This window comes from Ipomoea triloba, chromosome 9 (assembly GCF_003576645.1).
Source record: "Ipomoea triloba cultivar NCNSP0323 chromosome 9, ASM357664v1".
Taxonomy (NCBI): Eukaryota; Viridiplantae; Streptophyta; class Magnoliopsida; order Solanales; family Convolvulaceae; genus Ipomoea; species Ipomoea triloba.
The window spans coordinates 19,864,467-19,879,660 of NC_044924.1; the positions used below are offsets into that span (position 1 = coordinate 19,864,467).

The 15,194-nt window shown below is 36.9% G+C and overlaps 1 protein-coding gene across 1 annotated transcript; it reads right to left on the reverse strand.

Moving 5' to 3' along the window:
* Window positions 1-1,889: 1,889 nt before the first annotated feature.
* Window positions 1,890-2,657, reverse strand: LOC116029692 (pentatricopeptide repeat-containing protein At4g37170-like). Its single transcript, XM_031271736.1, has one exon. It carries the CDS (start codon window positions 2,655-2,657, stop codon window positions 1,890-1,892), a length of 768 nt encoding a protein of 255 aa, XP_031127596.1.
* Between the last annotated feature and the right edge of the window lie 12,537 nt (window positions 2,658-15,194).

Consider the following 15,194-nt stretch of genomic DNA (forward strand, 5'->3'; position numbering starts at 1 on the left):
ATGTATCATTTTTTGTTGTAGCTACTAATTTATTTAATTTAATAAGAGTAAAATAGAGTGAGAAACTTAATTATGTCAAATTTGATTGAGATGAGGTTCGAACCTAAGACCTCTCTTATAGAAATTAATGGGTAAGTTAAAAGTTAACGGAATACTAACGGAGAAGAGAATATTTAACGAAAAACTTAACGGATAATCATAAAAGTAAGGTTAAATTAGGTAATCTCTATTAATAATATTAATCTGAATTATCTTAACCATCTATTTGATTAAATAATTCATCTGAACCATCCATTTGATTAAATAATTTGACCGCTATTTTTTCTACCCATTTTAGGCCTAACTCTCTTTGGCTCTTATTATTACTCAAATTAAATCCTTTTTATTCTCTCTTAAAGGTTATCCAAAGTGGGGAGTCAATCTATTCTTCTTCCTTGTGGCTTAGCCGAAAAAAATTCTGGTATTCTAAGGGGAGGGAATTTCTTTTCCTTCACATCTCCTTTGGCCGAAATCAACATCCCAAAAAAAAAAAAAATTCTTCTTCCTTCTTATTGAGTCTTCAAGTGTAGGAAAGGAAATCTTGGTAGTAAGTTCCATATTTATCTTGTTGATTTCTTTTAGTCTTAGGGTTGTATCTTATAGAATTGTTTTGTTGTTTTGGTTGGTGATTTGATGGTGGTAAAGGAATGGTAGAGCAAGAGTAAGGAACTTGGAAAAAAGGGATCCTAGAAACATCTCCAAAGTGGATTTGTATCTCATGCCTTGTCCTTATTTGTTGTTTTGGTGTATAACTAAAACATGTATTTTGTGGTATGAAAGGATTGTTCATATTAAAAAATCTCTCTACTTGGTAAATGGTTCATGTATAAAATTATCCTTGGATTATCCTTGTTTATGATTTTCAATATAAGAAATTTTTTATAGTTATGTGAATGATTTTGTAACTTACGTATTAGTCTTTTAAAAGAATAATAATAATAATAATAATAATTAGTATATATAAGTTATATATCGTACGTATAGTATTTATAATTTATGTATATATATACTATGTACCGTATTTATAAATATTTAAATATAAACCGAATGTGTATGTATACAATATTTACTATATGTATAAATATTGTCATATAAATGATTTTTCTTATTTAATTAGTATTAAATATACCGTATGTGTGTATGTAGTGTATATGTATGTGTATTTGTAATTATTGTGCTTTTGTGAAAAATCCAAATATTACTACCTAATTGAATTGCATGTAATATTTGGTGTAGAATTAAATTTTATGTTTTTGGTGAATTATAGTATGTACGTATGTATGTATTAATTAATTATAATAATAATAAAATTGTTTTGTTTTCTTGTGTTAATGGCATATTAGAACAAATGAAATTAATTTTTTTTTTATTTTCTTTCTAATGCCGTACACATGTGATGATAATAATAATAATAATAATAATAATAATAATAATAATAATAATAATTAGTTGGTTTATTTGTGAATGCCGTACAATTATATGTATGTTATGTACCATTGTAGTGTATTTTATTAATAGGGTAAATCAACGTTTTAGTCCCTCAAATGTTGCTAAACTGTCAATGTTGCCCTTTAACTCGGTATTCATCGATTTAGTCCCTGAAAATAATTGTTTTTGGTCAAATAACTCCATCCGGCCAATTTCTGGCGAAGGCTCCAATTTAACAGGGTTAAATATGTCATTTCCTCTTTTCAATATCATTTCCCCACTTCGCATAACACCAGTTCGATTTTCACCAGCCCTCTGCACTCCTGCCGGTTTCCCGATAATAGCCGTGGCCATTATCGGAATTCTCACCACCGGCTTGTTGCTGGTCAGCTACTACGGAGAACACAACCGTGCACCTGAACTCAAAACGTTAAATCACAAACTGCAGCACAAGCGGATAAAATGCCAGGGAATGTATACTGGTTGGCATTAACACTATCTGCTCTCATGCCACAAAAGCACTCAATAGCTTTTAAAGAATTGCCATTTTGGGAATACCCAATGATCATTGCAGTCCAAGTAACATGATTTTTCCCACTTGGCATCATCTTAAAAACAATCTCGGCTTCCACAACACGCATACATTTTGCATACATGTCTACAAGACCGATAGTAACAAACAAATTATGATCAAATCCAGTCTTGATTGCTAATCCATGAATCTGTTCACCTCTCAAAAGCAAACACTTGATAGAGCAAATTCTAAGAATGCTTCCAAGTGTCGATTGGCTCGGCCTATGCCCCCCATTCTGCATTGCCCAAAACAGCTCAAAGCCTTCACTTTCAGCCCCATATTTACAATATCCAGAAATCATTGTTGACCATGTAATGGAACTCTTGTTTGGGGCCTTGTCAAATAATTGTCTTGCTTCAGCAAGCCTCCCTGTTTCTGCATATGTTGAAATCATTGCATTCCAAGTAAACTCATCTCTCTCAGGCATTTTGTCAAACACAACACGAGCCTCATCTACAGAGCCCGATTTCGACAAACCACCCAAGCTCCGATTTTTATCAATCAAACCAGATTCATGGGAGCCTCTTGAAGTTGAACTTGCAAGAGTTTGAAGCTTACGAATTAGCCGTTTACAGTTATGCAGAGGGTTGAAACAATGCAGCTTAATTTTGCTCATGACCTCAATAAATAACGATCTTAAAGAACATTATCAATTCTAATTTAATGGGCGCAAAAAAATCGCCTTTTTGACAAGTTTGATTGTATATATTGCGTCTGGGAGAGGATTGGACGGCGTCGTTGAAGATTGAAGAATGATGGAAAGGGAGCTCAGCTGGCTATGGCGTTCTCTGAAAGGAGAGTGGAGAGCAGAGGAAGAAGCAATATTCCTTCTTAATATTATTAAGTTAAAATATTCACTAAATTACGGAGTAATATTTTTAGGGTAAACGGCGAAGGGCTCGTCCACGCGGCGCCGTTTGGAAAATGAAAACCGTTGGAGGAGGTCAATTCGGTGCCAATTTAAGCAGCACTTGATGACGAAGATGTAGTAGCTGACCAGCAACAAGCCGGTGGTGAGAATTCCGATAATGGCCACGGCTATTATCGGGAAACCGGCGTGATGGGAGCGCAGAGGGCCGGCGAAAATGTTATACGAAGTGGGGAAATGATATTGAAGAGAGGAAATGACATATTTAACCCTGTTAAATCGGAGCCTTGGCCGGAAATTGGCCGGATGGAGTTATTTGACCAAAAACAGTTATTTTCAGGGACTAAATCGATGAATACCGAGTTAAAGGGCAACATTGACAGTTTGGCAACATTTGAGGGACTAAAACGTTGATTTACCCTTATTAATATGTGGGCATGAATATCTATTTTGAGTACAAGTGTATATATAGATATCGTATTTTGAAGATGTTATTTGTATGGTTGTGAATTAAGGGTTAAATAAAATGTTACCCTACAAATTATTATTGTATGAGCAAAATTACTCAAGTAAAATATTATTTTCAAACTATGGAAGTATGTTGATAAATTGATTTACTTGACATTGTGGAGTATTCAATTGTATGTTGGATACTAGGGCTATGCCCTGTTGAGGAGTGGTTAGGATAATCCTACCACTAGGGTTCATACCTTGTTTTGTGGAGTATCCAGTAGGAACAATCCCCGAATACTAGGGCATTTGTTGTCCTGTTGAGTTGAGGAGTGGTTAGGTTATGCCTACCACTAGGGTCTATGTACCCTGTTTTGAGGAGTATTCAATAGAAAAAATCCTCGAATACTAGGGCTAGTAACTTCCCGGTGAGGCTTGGAATCCTCACTTGGAGGTGTGCACACTTAAGGTTAGAGTCCTAATTCTATTGGCATGGGAATTTTGCTGAGTGTTCAGCGTGGAGCTGTTCACTAGGACCTAAGTATAAAGGACCGGTCCCATTTATGTATGATTGATGTGCTTCTATATGTATTTTGTGGTGTGCAAGTATGGCACAAAATAAAGTTATATGTATTTTGTGGTGTGCAAGTATGGCACAAAATAAAGTTTTTAAGGAAATTTTATAAGTGATGATATTATGAAAAGTTCCATATGCTTTTTGATATTAATATCTATAAATTGCTTTTTTTTTGGATCAAAAGTGCAGAGCATCCGAGTTTTGGAAGAAGGGGTAAAGTAAAGTAAATAGTTATTTACTAAATTTTTTTTTTCGCAGGCAGTCCCTTACTTAGCAAGTGTCCCTAACCCCTTACTTTCTTGTTGTGTTTTTGAAATCTCTATTTGAGTAGCAGGTAATGTTGACGTGGTTTGCTGTGAGAGTGCGGTAGATCGAGATCCCGGGGACTATCAAGGCTTAGAAAGATTATGTAATAAAGATTGTGATGTTATTTCAATTAAGACTTATGAACTATATTTTATTTTGGTTTTGTTTAGTTTGCCTTAGCACTTAGGTCTGTTGGTTGCCTAAGTGTGGCGGTAATGCCCTCAATAAGATTTTGAAAAGCTTCCGTGTTCTAAGTTTTGTTTTAAGAATTACTGAATCAATTGGTGAAAATAAGAAAAAAAAATAGGCCGTTTTGGGGGTGTTACAAAAATTCCTGATTAAAATTACTAATCGTAATAATACAATACATATATTTCCCTACAATGTAATCTATACTATTAATAAAAACAAAATCCTCAATTTTAACTTCCCGCCCAAAACACTCATATACTATTAAGGTTTGCGTAATATTGTAAAGTATGTGGTAATACAATTCCTTTTCGTACTACAATTGTACATTAAAATCTATACTGTTAATAAAAATAAAATCCTCCATTTTAACTTCCCGCCCAAAACACTCATATACTATTAAGGTTTGCGTAATATTGTAAAGTATGCGGTAATACAATTCCTATTCGTACCACAATTGTACATTAAAATCTATACTGTTAATAAAAATAAAATCCTCCTTTTTAACTTCCCGCCCAAAACACTCATATACTATTAAGATTTGCGTAATATTGTAAAGTATATGGTAGTACAATTCCTATTCGTACTACAATTGTACATTAAAATACGGTAATACAATTCCAAATACAATATATTCTTTCCTCCCATTTCCTATTCGTAATCTAAAATTCTAGATTAAAATTACTAATCGTAATAATGCAGTACATATATTTCCCTTCAACGTAATCTATACTATTAATAAAAATAAATCCTCCATTTTAACTTCCCGCCCAAAACAGTCCTATACTATTAAGGTTTCCGTAATGTTGTAAAATATGGTAATACAATTCCTATTCGTATTACAATTGTACATTAAAATATGGTAATACAATTCCTAATACAATATATTCAAGCAGCCATAATGTTAATATAAATTACTAATTAATGTAATGAATATGAATATAAGGAAGATTTTGAAAAGGGGGTGGGGGTGGAAGAGGGGGAGGGGACAAAGAATCGGAAATTCATAATTTTGAATAAAATATAGAATGTTATTTGACTATTAAAATTCCATTATAAGTATTCTCAAAAGCAAATAACAATTCTAGCATTGAATATTTTATATTCTTCTCTACTATTTCTCATATTTCTCCTTATTGTTTAGTAATGGAGTTTGTTTTTGTCTCTACCTCCGACCTATCCCTTAAGACAAGGAAATGCTCTTTAAGGCTCTGATTGATGCGTAGTTATTTGTCCAGAGAATATCAACGCTTTACGATCAACCAACAAACACTCAAGTGCTTATTCCATTACTCCTAGGTGAAATTTTTCCTAATATAGTTATACTTACTGAATATCAAAATATAAGTGTACCTCAAGATCTTGCAATAACTGACCAACAAGTAATTAAATTAATGATATATAATGCAATGTAGATTATCTACATATTGCATTTATACACTTATTTTAGAACACTAATTTTTTGTGATATTTCTTGCATTTAAGGAAGACTCATACTATAGTTTATTTGTCGATTCTTATATTTTATCTCCTTACGAGGATTCATATCACCTATTAGTTGCACTAACCACTGTGTTCTTAGGATTTGAATTTAAACATTCATCTATGTAGTCCCTTATTATTTTGAACTTTTATGAAAAACCTTGATTCATTTTCTTCAAGACACCTTTCTGAGCTCTTCTTACTATAACTACATTAACATTTATCTTTAGCTCTGCCTCTATATCATCCTTCAACTTAATATGCTTTATGGTTGGATCCCTTATAATCTTGTCTTCATATTTTTCTTCAATCCATATCTAAGTTACAACCCTTAATTTGTACCTACAATTGAACTTATGTTTTAGATGCAATGTTTTCAATTAGAAACATGTATATCTCTCTTCCCATCTACAATGAAATAAAAAAGGACAACCACTCACACATTTCACTCTAACTCTCTTTCTCCCATCTTATAGAAGCGGATATATCTCTTGTGACGCACGGCATATTTCACCATTGCACTCTTAAATTGTGTTGCATCTTCAAACAACAATCCTCTCTCTAAATCTTGATATTCACACTCTAAGTTATATGTGGGGAATCTCAATTTCTTATGAGTTCATATATGTTCCGTTTCAATGTTTTCTTCAAACTTACAAGTTGGTGGATCAACAAAGTCATAGTAGTAACCAGCATTACCATAATCAATACTTGGTGGATTAACAACCTTTGTCTTGTATTTGGCTTTTGCCTTTGCCTTTGCCTTTGATTGTGCCATTGTCTGACCTTTTCTGATTCTAATTTCCTGCATATTACCATCCCTATTGAGGTCCTCTTCTGCTGCATAAACGTCAAACTCTTGTGTAACCCCTTCATTAAGGTCTTCAATATCTTCAACTTCCATCTCATTTTCAACTTCATAATTACTTTCAAAACCAACATCCTCTAAAGCATGATCAAATTGTTCTGAGCTACATTCTGTTTCATCACATCCATATATGAATAAGCACATCTTCAACCTCAATATCAGCTTCACCATCGACATTGCAGTTTTTGCTTAGGGTTGAGGTGTCAAAAGATATTTGTGTTAAAACGGAAAGTCAGTGACTCCCCGAGTGTCGGTCTCGATGGAAGGACGTGGAGGTGTGTCAAGTGATCGGGAGTTTACTTGATTGAGTCATGCAAGAGATTCGAGTGTGGTGAGTGGTGAATCGTGAGTGAAAGGAGTTCATAAGGTTTGGTTTGAGTGCAAGAAAGTAATAAAGTAAGAGAGTTTGAAAATATGTAAAAGGGGTAGGGATTGGATAGTGTTCATCTATGTTGCATCTTGGTGTGACTAAGGTAATGGATAAACAAGACAAAGATGTTGGCTATTCAAGAGTGTGTGTTCTTAGTCCTTTTCCACCTTTGTGTACTGAGGCTTCTTTGACTTAGGAGTGCCTTCAAGCATCCAAAGCTCTAAGAGGAATTTTATCAAACACTTGAGCTACACACTATCCTACTATTCTTAAGAAGTCCATAGGAACTATGATTGTTTCAAAGCTTTAAATCCTAACTCTAATCAAAGACATGAAAGAGTCAAGAGCTCAATCTCTCATCTAGATTGGCCAAATCCAAACAAGATCTCATCAAAACAACAATCAATAGACAAGAATAGATAATCCAACAATCTAAGCATTTAGATCCAAAATATAGATATAAGATCATCACACTAGCAACATATCTTCACACAATCCAAATCCCTAGATTAAACTAGCCACACATGATATGAAATTCAAGACAAAAGCTAATTTAATCCAAGAACAAGATAACAAAATATAATAGAAATGAAATAGGGATCACCTAGAATGAAGTAATCCTTCAATCCAAGCTTGTTGTCTTCTACAATGGAAATCTTCCTAAAACTAATCTAAAAAATGAAAAGAAAATGGAATAGTAAAAGTCTCTCTAAATTTCTGGGAACCTCTCTGAAAATCTATCAAAGGGGTTTAAATAGTCTCCGAAAAGCAACCCTAGCAACATTTCCGCGCAATGCAGTCTCCACGCCAGCTCACACGCGTGTGTGCGTGTGTGGGAGGCTACTGGATTATTTCCACATATACTCACACGCGTGTGGCCATCCTCTTGGGTCCTCCGGGGCTCCGATCTTGCCTGGTTCGTTCTTTGAGCTCTACTGTTGCTCCTATTGGCTCCCGGGACTCCTGTTTCACCTCCTTTAGGCTAAAAGTAGCTCTTGTGTGTTGGTTAGAGAATTTAAAGCATTTATGACCATAATTCATCATGTAAGGATGCAATAAGCGTGACAAAACACCCTAATATGCACTTGATTTAAGGGTATCTCGGAGGCTTATCAAATTTTCCACACTTTGGCTCTTGCTTGCCCTCAAGCAAGACAATTTACTATTTAAGCTCATAAGTCTCCGAGATACTTTCTCATGTAAAACAAAGCTTTTGGCAAGTCAAAATGATGGGTGTCTAAGACTGTCGAAACGGGAGAAATCATTTATGTTATCTACAAAGGATTTTGGTCAGATGTCATCAACTCAAGAAATATTTTCGGGAAATAAAAACCTTTCGTAGATAAACAAGTAGAATAAAGTGTTAGGAACATCATGTAATAGGTTTTGATGATACCAACTGATAAGTAGAAATCCCCAAGTCTCGATACATAGGCAAAACGCTGTAAGTTCGACAAGTAAACCAAGAGCGAAAATACAACCGGGTAACTTTGAGCTCAACTCGGAAAATATTTAAGCTTGAGGTAAATTTGTTTGAACATCTTAGAAGTCTCGTGTGTTGTAATCATATAGACAGATCAGAAGAAAGCATGGGACAACACTGGAGGAATAAGGGTCTGCGAGACATCAACTAAGTCTCGAGACATAAGCAGAGTTCGAGAGGTAGGACCTCTCGATACAGCTATCTAGTTCGAGACATAAACAGAGTTCGAGAGATAGACCTCTCGATACTTGAGTACGAGACATCAAGCAATCAAGATATCAACCTTGGTCTCGATACACTAACAATTCTCCAACAAAGCTGAATGACGGTCAGGAAGCATACTTAAAGTTTGGAAAAGAAGAATATCATGGGGATAGAATAATGAAGAGGTGCCGAACGTGAAGATTTCAAAATGGGCAGAAATGGATGACACGTCAGATTTCCACCACAAACGGTCAAAAGGTGCACCAATGCTGAAGTGGTCTGATTCCCTACAAACAAGGAATAATGGGAATATAAAAAGAGTAACTTTTACCAAAAGACGAAAGTGGAGCATGGACTCAAGAAAGTGAACTATGGAATATTCACTACAAAACAAAGAGGTTCAAGTTACAAGATCACCACTCCATGAAATATGCTGAAAATATGCAATACCCATGATCAGCATGGGAGACAAATTTCAAACGGAATAGTTTTCCCTCCAACGGAATTATTCCTCTACTCTCATATATAAGGACGTGAAGACACAGAAGTAAAATATGGTGAAGAGGTTCGAAATTCTTAAGAAGTGTCCGTCTAAAACGTTCAAGTGCAAGTACCTAAATTTGGAATATCATCCTGATATTCAAAACAGCGAGAAAACACATCTTAGTGTTTAAGAGAGTTACAAAGCTTAAACTGTTATACATCTAGAAGGTGACCGAAGCTGCTCTACATCGAAGTTGATTCAACGATAGCTTGTGGTCAGATTGGAGCCTGTTACATTCAACTGTGACAACCAAAAACACCTTGCTTTGGATTAAGCAAGAGAGGTGGAGTAACCTGGCAGCTGTCCGAGTGAAAGAAACCTGAGGCTTGACGCGGGCTTGGTGATCAAAGGTCAAGTGCTCGAGAGGTGGAGTAGCTGGAAGCGGGGAGAAAGACCTTGGAGAGGCGGAGTAACCTGGGAGCTGTCTTGTGAAGATCCTGAGGCTTGACGCGGGCTTGGTGATCAAAGGTCAAGTGCTCGAGAGGTGGAGTAACAAGAAGCGGGGCGAAAAACCTGAGGCTTGAGGCGGGCTTCGTGATCAAAGCTCAAGCGCTCGATATTGTACTAAAAAGGGAAGTTTTTAGTGCAATCCTTCCAGGGAGTTTCTGGAAGAAGAGTGGACGTAGGCGGGTTGGCCGAACCACTTAAAAATCTCTCTTGCATTTACTTACTGCTTTTATCTCTCGCTAACCTCTCGATTGCACTGCATATAAACGCACTTCTCGAACTAACTTAAACTCGTGCTAACTAAAAGGGGATAACATTTCCGCTGCGCATAAAACTTTGTCTTCACCTCGTGAGGTATCAAACCTAAACATCCTAAGTTCAATACACACGAGAGGTCGAAAAGATTTGCAAAATCTTATACAAGTCTATTCACCCTCCCCTCTAGACTTGTACCCCATCCCCTTGGGACCAACATAAAGGATCACACTCCTCGCACCATACGCAAGCATGCATTTCCAAAGTTTTGGTTCACCTTCTATTTAATTAGGGCCTCTAGCCGATCCCGCTAGTGGAAACGATGTGCACTAGCTAATCAACTTTTCCAACCTTATACGCCAAAGCCCAACGTAAATATGAATGAGGGTAGGGGCATGGACCACTCACCGCTTTTGGCTTAGCGCGGTCCCTCTTTTCTTCTCACTTCCTAGGATAACATCATCGAGCCACCCGACTTCACATGGAGCTCCATGCTTTTTCTCATCGAGCCACCCGACTTCACATGGAGCTCCATGCTTTTTCGAAGACAGTGCAATGACTTCACATGGAGCTCCATGCTTTTTCGAAGACAGTGCAATGGGTACCCGAATCCTAGTGAAGCGGCTCACCTCATCTCTTATTTTCTCAATTCTTGGGATCTTTTTATGTGAATGACCGACTCTAGATAAAGTTTTTTGCTTACCGAAGACTATGGTTGAATACAACCCAACGTATTGGCTTCCCTCAATTTTAAACTTGGTGATTAGCCTTTTGCCTTTTCGACTTCTCTCCCATGTCAACCCCTCATGCCTTTTTCTATTTATGATCAAGGGATTTTTTTTTCATTAAGCTTACCAATAGGCTCACCTTTTGCCCCATGCCCTACCAAAATTAGTCCAATTCCGGGTCTCGCTAAATTTTATCTTTCTCAAATTAAAAAGTGCACACTCCCACTTCGAGAGATCCTTGACTAAGGTCCTACATAAATAAGAGGTGAACATCATGCAAGCAGGCAAGAATATAAACTTATTTGGCTCTAAACACTCTCATGGGTTCGAAAGTAACTTCCTCAAAGATATTTCAAGAGTAAAAATTTTGGGCATCTAGTCAAAATTCTCTCTAGATAACACAAATAATAACTCTCTTTTCAAATTGCAAATGCACCCGCTTATCATTCCCAAGAGCTTCAACTTTCTTATTCTAAGCATATAAGCATACAAAGCACAAAGTGCGTCCTTTCCACACTTTAAAATAAACATCGTCCTCGATGTTTCCATACGGTATAGGGTAAAGGAACATACAGGGACTCTAAGGATTAGACAAACGAAAGATCCCTTTCCACACTTTGGAATTTGTTGTGGGATATAGGGTACACATCAAACGATCCTATATACTCCCTCTGTCCCATTTTACCTGTCTTACTTTCCTTTTTAGTTTGTTCCAAAATGTTGTCCTCTTTCCAAAATTGAATATCACCATTATTCTACTTTTTCAAATTTACCCTTATGACTTTTGCATTCTTTATTGCTTTTATTTCTAAAAGTGAAAAAGTGAAGGTCATAATTGGAAAGCACATTACCTTTACTTTAATTTCTTAAAAAGCGTGCAAAAAGCAAATGAGACATCCATTTAGGGATGGAGGGAGTAACATGGTAAGCTCAAACATAACACATACACAAAGCTATATAAACAAATTTTTCCACTTTAAAGATAAAAAACGGGGCTTAAAATTAGAAAAGGGATAAGAGGATAAACCAAGTATGCATCCCTCTTTCCACACTTGAGCTTCCAGCATAGGTCTGCTCCCGTTATCGATGCTCTATAAGAAATGGAGACATAACATACAAAAAAGGGTTTTCGGAGTGCTATTCAATTATTGTAAGCTGATAGAAATATAAAAGCAATAAAACATAAACATAGATAATTAAGCATGTAAATATAAAATAAGCAAAATTATTCAAGTAACTAGCAAATATCTAAACGCATAAAAAGTAAAGTAGTTGAAATGTAGATAGCATAAAGCAATAAAATAAAGTAAAGTAAAGTAAAGTAAATAAAGGTTGGAACCCCGCGCATAGGGAACCTAATGTTTAGTGGGACAAACAACCAAAGTAACCAATGTCATTCGGACTTCAGAATCACGGATCAAGTGTCAGGATTGAGAACGGACTAGAGAGGCATCACTGATCGCCGAAGGAGGGAGGGTGGAACTAGCTATCAAATCGAGCCTGAAGCTCTTGAATTCTTCGATCATTTTCCTCCACTGCTCTTTGCATGCGAATAAGCTCTTCACTGTGGACGTCCTGCCTCGCAGATATAGAAGTGAACTGGCCTTCCTGCCATGTGCGCTGCTCATGCCAATAAGTCATTTGCTCATTATGAAGTTGCCTATGGAAAGTCTGAGTTGCTTCCCATTCCATTGAAGTAGGGCCTTGCTCCTGCGCTGCGGCTGCTTCGTCCTCCTCATTCTCATCATTGTCCTCGTCAGTGTCATCAGAAGCTTCCAAGTCTGGCGCATCATCACCTCCCAACCTCAAATTCATAGCAAAGAACTCACCAACGGAGAAAGAAATCATGGTACCCGCATCCTTTTCTCCCAAAAGAAGGTTTGTTAGGCCCAAACCCTGGCACAATCTAGTAACAAAAGGTCCAATGAAAACAGCCTGAACCTTAGGCTTAAGTTGGGTTTGAAGACATTTTCTCGCTTGTACTCCCATGTTGATGCTGATTCCGTTCTCCATACACCACATGTAAAAGAGATCTTGCTTATAGACTTTGTTTCGGTTGGTGGTCCTACCGGAGAGATTAACTGCAAAGGCTAACCTAATAGCCTTTAAAGCATTCCGAGTGATGAGATTTGCCTTGAGATTGGATGAGTTGTTAGTTATGCTCTTCCAGTATTGAACAGCAACAGCTTCTGAATCGAAATCTTCCTTAAACTCCCTGAAGTATGGTAAAGAAATATCCACAGCATCATGGAATCCGAGAGTAACACCCAAAGTGTTAACTGATAAGCTGTAGTGGTTGCCAAATAGTCTGAACGAAATGGACTCTCTTGCATTATTAACTTCTTTTCTGATCTCCAATGTCGCCAAGAATTCATACGTGACTGGCGCAAATGTATGTCCTCTCCACTCGAATAGACGGCGGAGTTGACGGTGCCTTATCAGTCTGTTAACCTCGTTCAGGCAACCAAACTCTGTTAAAACATTGTCATCAAAGAAACGCCCGACGGATAGCTGCTTGCTCTTATAATTATCTACCACGGTGCGCTGAAGGGGTGTCAAGTGCCTAAGCGGCCTTGAACCTCGCTCCTGAGGAGCTTGTTGAACTGCAGCTTGAGGTCGTGCTCGTGACCTGCTGGATTCTCCATGATCATGTTTAGATTTCTTTGCTATCTCTTTAGATCGTCCCATCCTGCAAAATTTTAGAAATTAACATTCATGGTAAATGGTTTTGAATAACTATCTTTCAAAAAAGTCACCATTGGATTCATGTAAAATTCCTTGTCGAGATAATGGATTTCAAAATATAGGGTTAAGGATTTTCGAAAATTTTGCCATAGTTTCCCTTATAATTTGAACAATTCTATCATGAGAATATCAACAATATCATTCCATTATCACACACATGCATAATATCATCATAAGATAATTCAATTTGATAGTCAAATAAGAAGTCAACTACAAAAGTCAAGAATTTCAAAAAGTCAACTTCATCTTCTTCCCCAAATTCTAAAATTAGGGTTTGAAATTGAAAATTCAATTTTTGCAATGTAGCATGTGGAAAGTTAAATTGATGGCATATAATAGTTCTATAACAAGTTTACTCATCAATTCAAGCATCAATTTCATAATTTAGACAAGAAATTCAATAAACCCATTTGTTCAACAATGGTGTTCACACTTGATGCTCAAATATAAATATCAATACATCAATGCAATCATCAATAATGAAAGAAAACATCAAAGGATAGTTCTATGAAGCATTATAAACCAATTTAAACATTCAAATCATTCAAAAACATGCAAGGTAATGTAGAATAAATTTTCTCATTCAAGATCTTCCAACTCATGGATATTCAAAATAAGAGGTTAAAATATAGGATTTTACCTTGATAGGGATGTATTTAACCTTCTTCGAAGATGAAAATAAACACTATGTTCAATTCTTTGAGTATGGAGTATACCTTGCGTGGAGAAGAGAAGAAAAATAGGGTTGGAGAGCAAAATGGCGTGGGAAGGCCGAATGGAGGGTTTTAATCCGTAGGGAAGGTTTCACGCCGGCGACACGCGTGTGTGCGTGCGTGGGAGCTTACTGCCTCGCTCCCACGCACGGCTGGACGCGTGTGAGCGCGCGTGGGGGCTTACTGCTTTGCTCCCACGCACGTCTGCATGCGTGTGATCCTGCGTGTCAGCGCGGTGTACTATTATCCTCCGGATTTGGTCTTTTCCTTCACACCTGTACCTTTGTTAGGCTTTTCCAATGCATTTTTCAATCTCGAATCCTACAAGTTAGTCCTTAAAAACATGGTTCCATTGGGTTGTATAAATTATTAGAACAAAAACATAAAAAGATTATGAAAACAATTTATTAAATCTTGGGTTGCCTCCCAAGCAGCGCCACAGTTTACGTCATTAGCTAGACGCATTATACCTTGTTTGTTTTTCAGCCATATTCCTTGGTAGTGGGTAGGAAACATTTTGGTACCCACGTATTCTTCCATGTCAGCTTGTCATTTTTCCACTTCGGTTTTGACTTAGTTTTCGTTTTGATCATCGCCCTTGCATCTTCATCAGTCCCTTCTTTTCTTGCTTTGTCATCATTTGAGGCTTGTCCATCAAATTTCAAGGTTATCTCCCCTGAGCTTACGTCAATGCGTGCGTGACAAGTAGCCAGAAATGGTCTTCCAAGAATTAAAGAACCATGGGGCTCTGCATCTCCCATCTTACAAACAACAAAATCGATAGGCACAAGAAATTTTCCTACTCTTACTAGAACGTCTTCCGCCAAGCCTTCCGGGTACCGTGTGGTCCCGTCAGCTAAACGTAGAGTCAGCCTTGTCGGTTTCAAGCTTGGTAAGTTCAATTTTTCAAAAAGATTTGAAGAC

What these genes read in the sequence shown, in the direction of transcription:
- LOC116029692 (XM_031271736.1), bottom strand. Translation starts at nt 2,657, where the DNA reads ATGAGCAAAATTAAGCTGCATTGTTTCAACCCTCTGCATAACTGTAAA.